The sequence below is a fragment of the Rhodnius prolixus genome, unplaced genomic scaffold (genome assembly GCF_049639745.1).
Source record: "Rhodnius prolixus isolate KJV_2025 unplaced genomic scaffold, Rpr scaffold_8, whole genome shotgun sequence".
Taxonomy (NCBI): domain Eukaryota; kingdom Metazoa; phylum Arthropoda; class Insecta; order Hemiptera; family Reduviidae; genus Rhodnius; species Rhodnius prolixus.
In genome coordinates, this window is record NW_027411593.1 from 39,033,993 (window position 1) to 39,043,054 (window position 9,062).

The following is a 9,062-nucleotide window of genomic DNA, read 5'->3' on the forward strand; positions in this document are numbered from 1 at the left end:
AGAATTGAATATCAAGCTTTTAAAATATTATCTTATTGTTTTACAAAAAGAAAAAGCTGTGTGCTTAATCTTAAACTTAGCGCTGGACACTCTTACTCTCATCTTCATTGGCGTAAGCTTGAACGTGTACATGTCAGCTAGACGGTCAAAGTAAAACTGGGCCAAAATTTAGTATTACCTAACTGGTTTACTTAGTGTAGTATCCCTCCCACTCTATCACCTATTTCACAAACATTCATCGATTGAAAATATTTTTTAGTTAAATATTCGTTTCATTGGAATACAAAAAACATTATAACGCTTTCTTAAGATGATTTGAATTTTTAAAATTTGTTTTTGTCCGTTACTCTTATAAAATACGAAGAATTTCAAATAAAATATAATATACAAACACAGAATGATCTAGTGTGCAGGTGGAGTCAGTCGTAGTTTCCATGACAACGGAACCGTTAAACGACTCCGGCCCAGCTCTAGCATTTTCATTGGTTAAATCCACTGGAGTTGGTGGAGTCGAATCCGGAGTGATTTAAATCCTTTTGAAACCGGACTCGTTCCATTTTTTCGTTCACTGAATCTAGCCAATAGAAATTGCTGGAGCTGGAACCGGAGTTGTTTAACGGTTCCATTGCTATGGTAACGAGGACTGACTCCACCTGCATACTAGATCATTGTGTTTGTATATTATATTTTATTTGAAATTCTTCGTATTATATAAGAGTAATGGACAAAAACAAATTTTAAAAATTAAAATCATCTTAAGAAAGCGTTATAATGTTTTTTGTATTCAAATAAAACGAATATTTAACTAAAAATTATTTCCAATCGATGAATGTTTGTGAAATTGGTGATAGAGTGGGAGGGATACTGCAGTAAGTAAACCAATTAGGTAATACTAAATTTTGGCTCAGTGTTACTTTGACTGTCTCACGGTCATGTACACGGTTAAACTTACCCAATGAAGATAAGAATAAGAGTGTCCAGCGCTATGTTAAAGATTAAGCACACAGCTTTTTCTTTTCGTAAGATAATAAGATAATATTTTTAAAGCTTGATATACAAGTCCTAGTAAATAAATATTTCTTTATTTATGAGTAATTATCATTTTGCTTGAAGGGTTAGAATTTTTTTTATGGGAATAATTTCCTACCCATTTCCGTTTCTCTACCTTGGATCCTCTTGAAGCACGTTAACTCCAGTCTTCCAGTGGTCAAGCTAGATAATGACTAAACATCATTGCTTTAATTTTTATAATTGACTAGTCTATTTTTATGTTAATTTTTGTGTTACGTTGTTAATTTTATATTTATCAGTGCAATTGGAAATTAGGGATAGTACTCAATGTGTGTTAAAGAAATATAGTTTTGTTATTAACTGGGAAAGCTAACATTTAATGATATTTTTTAATGAATTGCGTGACATTTTTACTAATGCATAGGGTAAGTACAGAGACCGGAATCGGTGAACGAGTTGTTGGAATCGATTCCAACCCTGGAACTGATTCAAATCCAACGAGTCCAAAGACGGACTCGTTCTGCCCATCACTACTGACTATTGAACAGCCATTTTAAAACACTTCTCCTCCAGAGTTCTGAGTCTGACGTCACTGACAGCTGATAAACCATGTGATGTGATAGTAGATTGAGATATATTGCCTTTTTCAAAAATTATCCAAGAATATTTACAAAATAAAGATTACGTTTTCAGATTATTATTTTAAATACTATTAAATGAAAAAAATAATAATTAAATTTATTCATGAGTACCTTACGTGAGATGTTGTACACAGTATTGTTTACATACTTTTTTTATGATTTGTAAACATATAACTTAAAACAACTTTTTTTTATCCGCTTCAATACTTCTGCTGAAAATTTTATCAATGCTACAAAGAGTCGCATGACTGAATTTGGGAAGGAAAATATACCCAATCAAATTTATTGCTAAAATTTTTATTCAATTTGGTTTTACGGAAAACTATCATTGAATAGCTGCTTAGCCTTGAGGAAGCTAAGCAGCTATTTAATTCTGCCCTCACCACAGGTCAAGACAATATGTTGGGTACTCTCAAGACAAAGTGCAGCTTGGAGAAGTTAATGGAGTGGTCAATAATACACTCTCAACACAATTCATTGCTCACACAGAACACTCCTTAAGCGGAGACTAAGTGATTGTATGACTCGAAAGTCAGAATTGAGAATTGCAAACATCTCAGTTAAGATCAACGTTGAGAAATGAATAGTGTTATTGCAAATGGACCGTCCTTAATCATATGCTTATATCAAAAGAGATTGAAGTCTTGTTTCATACAGAAGAGCATATACTAGGCATTTCAAATTTAGAAATATGCCTTTAGCCTCGGCAGTCTTTCTCATGTGAATGTAATCGATGTTCACGAATTAAGAAGAGCAGAATTGACTGTTTCTAAAGTTCCGAATTTGAAGCTGATATGGGGAGAGTCGATGGTCCCCACAATAAATTGTTTTTTAATTAATTTACTGTTAGAAATGTATTTGTTTAGAAAGAACTTTTTTTTTTAATCCTAACCTTTAAGCGGCAATCAGACGTTATAGTAAAATTTGCTTGCCACACCAGGACACCTTTACCTCCAGCACTTTATGTATACCTCGACCTCCTGAAGCGTAAATATAATAGGTGCGTAACTTGAATTTTAATATAATTTTGCAACAAGAATTCTTGAAGGGTAGCTGTGAGAAAGCTTGGGGGCAGGTGTTTTCTGTGGTGTCATTCAGGAAGAGATGATGGGCACTGATTAAAAAAAAATTAAATTCTAAATTAAACAAAAAGTGCTACATGAAAAAAGCACACGTTTTTACGTGATCTCTGCGAGTGAGTCCATTGCATTTAACCATTAACCATTGAGCGCTTAATATTTCTTTCCTTCAGTCCTCCCTAATAAGCAAACAAAACTCTTACGTGAACACTCAATTGAAGTTCTGGTTCTCAACCATTATCATGTTTCTACCTCGTAGCTTCTTTAAGTTTTAAAATATTAGTGTTTTCAGTATAAGTTCTACATTGGAACAGTTCTTCTAGGGAAAACAAGACATCCTATACTTCCAAGACCATCTTAAAATAAATCTTAATGAAAATATCTACTCATCTTCATACTTCTGACTTTCTGCAAAAAAAGTTTCCTTAATAATTATTCCAAGGGTAGCTGACTATCTTCACTCTTCCATCAGATCTGCCATATAATTAATTCTTTGGAGGGTAAATGTTACAAATAAAAGTTTTAGATCTGTTTTTAATGATGATGAAAAGTAATGAAAATCGTAGGACTCACTTTTGAGAAAAAATCCGTTCAGTAGAATTGTTTGTCTGATGGAGAAACTTCGTTCACTAGGCAAACCCAAACTTAGCAGCATGTTTGTGCTCGAACATAATTATCATAATTTTTAGTTTTTAAAATTTTTTGAGCAGAGACACTTTCTACTGCTATTTTTACATTCACAGTCACTGAAAATTCAAACTCGAAAATCTGCACGAAAAAATACTTTTAAGAGAAGTGAAATAATGTAATAAGATATGGAATGTGATAGTGGCCAAAAATAAATAATTTTAAAAAATATGTAATATCACTAGGGTACATCAATTATGAAAACAGGTTTCATACTTCTTGTTTATTATTATTATTACTTAAGTTAATGAAAAAAGTGTTTTTGGAATTGCCTTTTTACGGTTGTGTGTTGCATTCTATTTTACTTAATCCAATCAATTCTTTTACGACAAACTCGCCAAAGATAAAGGTTGTGCATACTTTTCGTCCAGTCATTTCAGGTGCAAAAAGTGCCATTTTCCCACTAAAATTAATTAAAATTGATTAACAAAAAAATATATAGAAATGTAAAAAGTAAATTTAGAAAATGTCTCACCTGAATCATCATCTGGTTCCCCAATTTCATGCGGCGGTGTTTGATTAACAACCTCTTCGGCTTCTTCATATGATACCTGAAAATTCTTTTTATCCAGCGTAGTGTTTGTACTGTATATATAAAAAAAAAAGCAAGCCAATCAAAGATTGTAAATTTATTCTAATTTGACACGGAATCTGAATTTGATCCAACATACCGACATATCTTTGACTCCTCTTTGAGCATTAATGATTGCCACTGAGATCTAGTTTCTTCAATTATTTTTAAAGCAAACTCTCTATCTTTAAATTCGCCATTGAAACCGAATTGGTTTTCAGGTTTGCCATCAGGTATCTTATAAATTCTAAACCATTCCATAGTTGCTTTTAATAATCCAGGAAAGTATTTGTCTACGTCGGTTATATCTTCAAAAAATAATATAAATCTCTACTTAAAGATTCATGAAATAATAATTATTAATTTTACTTACACTAATCATATTAAAAATTACAGAAATTAAATATACCATTAACTGAATCTGCTAACGGATCAGATTTGCTGATAGAAACTATTTTCCAATCAGTTTCACCTAAAAACAGAATATAAAATTTGAATGTATCATACATATACACATTTCGAAAGCATGAGGTCAAAAAATGATATTTAAATAAAATAACCCTGCCCATCACGCTAAATATCTTACATGACTCCTCTGCTTTAGTCAACTCAATTGATAAATTGAATAAAACGAGTACATAATTGCTTATCAAGTTCAAATATACACTTCCAATCTAGGAACGTAATTTATAGCTTTAGGAGCTTGTTATCTTACGAGAATTCCAACTTCAGAACATAAACAATTTTTATAAAGAATCTGTATGTTACAATTACACAGCGCTCAGGGCCATCCGAGTAGTTTTGTGAAATTTCTTTGGATTAATGCACCCAATGCGAACTGTAGTACTTTCATGCATCATCATCAAACGTAGCACATGTGCCTACCCTACTGGACGTCTGTCCATTCTGTAAGATGGGAAGATATTTTTATTTTTTTTAAACAGCCTTGAATTTTTAAACTGCACAATGCCGCACTCATGCATCGTGGAAAACAGTGATTAAGTTTTTCATTTTTAAAATGCTGAACATACGTACTACATGCTTGTGTTTTTTCTATCACTCCCAATAATATAATTTTAAATAAATTAAATCTCACCTTCATCGATAAGGGCAATGCACCCTAACACTTTGGAATTAAGTACTTCTCCCCTCTTTGCGATCTAAAATAAATACATAAATTAACTAATACTTAACTAATCAAAAATCAAAGGTGTTCCATTATTTTTATAAACTAAAAAAGTACTCAGTTGTTCTCTCACTGAATATTGGATTCACTTATTAATTTGCTAAGCCAAAAGAGCCACTTTAAGAGAAAAGGTCTAGGCATTTTTTTAATCATTGTTCAGGCACTAAAATTACAACATAATGTGAAAAGAAAGAAGTTTGATGCTGAAACAACAAGAGTTCCAAGAACTCCACATACAAATCCGTCCCACGTAATGTCTTCCTTTTACGTGCAAACATGGAACCTTCAGGGAGCCACATTAGCACTTTACGACGTCCTCCTCTACAATCCTTTATCAGCTCTAATACAAGGAAATCACTAAATGCAGTTGTTCTACATCCCATATTTCTTTTCCTAATAGAGTGGCCAGATATTCTGAATTTTTAAAGTATTCATGTTTTTAAATATGCAGTGATTACACTGTTTTAACAATTTATAGTGATGAGATTTGTTTAGTTTTTTAGGACAAAAGAAATTACAAGGAATATTAATTAAAATTTGCGACAGATAAGAGAAAAAGAAATGTTCAATCAATATTCTTGTATAGAAAAATCACGGGCAAAATGATTTCCTAAATAGCAAAAACTAAATATTCATTTGAAAAATAACGTTTGTTCCTAAATTGAAAGCAGACATTTGAACGCTTCATTTTTGAAATTAAGCTAAAAAAATAATAATTTCACTGCATTAAATTTAATTCTGTCCTTTAAAGAAGTTGCAAAATCTCAAGTAGACAGACTTGAGAGTCCAAAATATTTATTAACAGTTTGCAGTAACACTTTTCTACGTGATAGTGAAATGACCTATTTCGCTACATGATGTTTCCATGTTTCAGATATGATGAAATTCCTGAAGGGTTGACAGAAAAACATACCGTCGCGAAGTAAGAGGGTAAATTGTGGCACCCACGAGTTAAAACACTCAAGATTCTAGACCTCCAGTAATGACTGTCTATTTTACATAGAAGTGTGGAGAAGGGTTCCAGTAAATTTGAAGGCTTGCTTTTTACTTTTCCAAAAATCTGAACTCAGCTACTTTAGCTTTCACACTGACACAACATTCAGTTTCGACTTCTCTTCTATGAACCTTGGACCATGCGATGCAATGTTTCCTCATTTCAATTTTTCCGCAAAGAATTGTTTTTATAGTCACCCATATTTTTAGAAATCCTACCACATCGGTAGCCTTCACAATGAAATAGTATTCATAGAGAACAATGCTAGAGTTTTTCTTAGGAAGTAATATGGTTCCAATCATGCACGAAATTTAAGGGAAAAAATCAGCTTACCCTAGAACCAATTTCCAAAACGTCAATTGGATCGTTGTCACCAACACATCCTGTATGTTCATCTTTAATTTCCGGATTTTCCCATGTCTACAATTACAGACAAAAAAAATTAATGAAATAGTATTCATAAATAATTAATGAATAAAAAAATTAAACAGTGGCCTAGATTGTTTTTTTGTTTAATTTACTGCTTTTACGCTTTCAACTCTAAATTAGTTGAAGGGCTAATTTTTCATTTAGAGTAAATGTAATTACTTACCTGTGGGATCGCTCCATAATTCCAAATGTATCCATGATGGGGAAAGCAGTTTGGAACAAACCTCAATTTTCCTTTCTTGATGTCCTGTTTAATAGGATTTAGAGGCTCTTTTAGATTTATCTGAAATAGTATAAAAAGTAATATAGAAATTTTCTTGTTGAAAGCACTAGGAACATGGTTTTCTTCTGAAATAAAAACATATGGTAATATTTCGACCTTCAGTAGAGAAATTATGACCTTAAAAAGTTATATTCAAATATTGGTGTAAAATCACTAGTAATTTACGACAGCCATGATTTTATGCTAGATAATCTTTCAGAATATATTAGTTCATAGTGATAAAAAATCGAATACAACTTAGGTATACAAATTCGTTCATAAAGTTAACACTTTAAGATCAGATAAATTTATCACCTCCATTTTAGCATTGGTCCATCGTGGTATTTCCACCACCATGTTAACAATTCCGGCAGATTCATTATCATATGTTGGGATATCATGAAGAGGCGAAATATAACCGTTAGAATTTTCTGAAACAGAATTTAATTATTACTGGTCAAACAATTGTCCATTAAGTATTTCATTCATTTAGGATGACTTACTGAAATAAATCTTATAATCTGTTGTATTAGTAGTGCCACGTTGTACTGCTAAATAAGAGGAAGCCATCCTTAGAGGAATAAAATGAGGAATGTTACTTACTTTTACTTGGGTACTCAGTCTTATACTACACAGCACAGAGAACCGTATACACCGTTTAAAAACTTCCATTTGTTTTAATCTCGATTTTTCTTAAATCGATGAGTTTTTCATTCAGCGCCTATCGATAAATTTTTTCGGTTCTGTTTTCTTGCGATTATTACATAATACATAATGGTAAATGAACTTATTTGTCTAGTCCTCAATTTCTGTACTCTTTCAATTTTGAGTACATATGTAATGTTTTGTAAATAAATATTATTATTATAAATAAATACAAGAATTGTCTAGTGGCATATTTGCACTTCAGCTTAAACAAAACCCAACTGGCCCTCTACACTCTCAATGTAAACAATAATTAAAAAATAGTTGTTTTCAATTTGTAGTAAAATTTAATTAGAAAATCAAAATTCAGAATATAATGGAAGTGAAAGAAAAATCTAATGAGAACAAGATGTCTAGCTGCTGAACCATCCACCCAATTTAAATACAATACTGAACTAGACGTTCGATTTCTCTACATTCCGTTAAGCCAGGTCCAAATGCGACTGAAACAGGGGGTATTGTAAAGGATGAGCAGATAAGTTCAGATTGGAGCGTTAGCAAGGCTCTGAATAAAGCGACCGAAAATTAGTACCACATTTAAAGCCTGACCTTTTTTACTTTTAACAGACGAAACCTTCACGTTAGTCAGCACGGATAACAGATTTCCATCTAACCCTATCTCTATACTTCTAATTTCCTAAGTACGCCTTCTAATGGAAAATGTAAAATATCTTACAACTATATTCTACAATTTGAGTAGAAGAAATGAATGATTTTTATTCTACTTTGTACACTTTATTTACAGTATAATTTTGTTTCTAAATTAGAGTAAAAAGTTTATTTCATGTTTAGAGAGTGGGGTTCTGTCTTTCAATTATTATTTTTAAGGACGTAAAAGCGGTTCATATCCAGAGAATGGAGAGCGATCGAAGAATTAAAAAGCTGGATGAGGGCTGACCCGAGGATAGATAGAAAGCAAAAAGACTTATAAAGAATGAGATGGACTGAGGAAGTAGAGTAGGAACTCAGAAAGCTGGGAATTAGGCAATGAAGAAAAAAAAAGCTCAGGACGGAAATGCTTGGAGAACCATTACTGCAGAGTTCAAGGCCCTATATAGGCTGTAGTACCAAAAAAAAGTTCCTAAAGTCAACTTTTACCATTCTGTGAGGCACAGCAAAGTAGTGAGATGTATTTTATACTGTGCCTTATATTATATATTAGCATTAATAGTGTGCTACACTGGTATATAGTCTGTGTACTAATTAATTTTCAAAAATATCATTACACTAATTTAAAATTATACCTTCTTCGATGTTTAATTCCTTATACTTTATAATTTGGTTATGCGAAGAGGTAAAAGATGTACAAACACGAAAAGTAATAATTAAAATAACAGAAATGACGTCTTTTGTTTACCCTTTAAAACCCTACAGAGCCGAGTCAATATTACTTTAAGAGGTATGAATTCAACGGTCTGTAACATCAGTATAAGTTTCATGTGGGAAACTTATCCTATGTTAGAAATAATTAAGAAGAAATTGTTCTAAGCCGTCTTG

At 32.1% G+C, this 9,062-nt stretch overlaps 1 protein-coding gene across 2 annotated transcripts; it reads right to left on the reverse strand.

Moving 5' to 3' along the window:
• Positions 1-3,574: 3,574 nt before the first annotated feature.
• On the reverse strand, positions 3,575-7,583 carry Nurf-38 (Inorganic pyrophosphatase Nurf-38). Of its 2 annotated transcripts, none has more exons than XM_074122839.1 (9): positions 7,464-7,583; positions 7,176-7,291; positions 6,762-6,881; positions 6,503-6,589; positions 5,086-5,149; positions 4,399-4,461; positions 4,090-4,297; positions 3,894-4,003; positions 3,575-3,821 (listed from the first exon to the last, which is right to left on the reverse strand). In XM_074122839.1, exons 2-9 carry the CDS (start codon positions 7,215-7,217, stop codon positions 3,790-3,792), a joined length of 726 nt encoding a protein of 241 aa, XP_073978940.1. In that variant the 5' UTR covers positions 7,218-7,291; positions 7,464-7,583; the 3' UTR covers positions 3,575-3,789. The 2 variants fall into 2 exon arrangements, with proteins under 2 accessions (XP_073978940.1, XP_073978939.1); XM_074122838.1 differs by having other exon boundaries at positions 7,364-7,534.
• Positions 7,584-9,062: the final 1,479 nt, after the last annotated feature.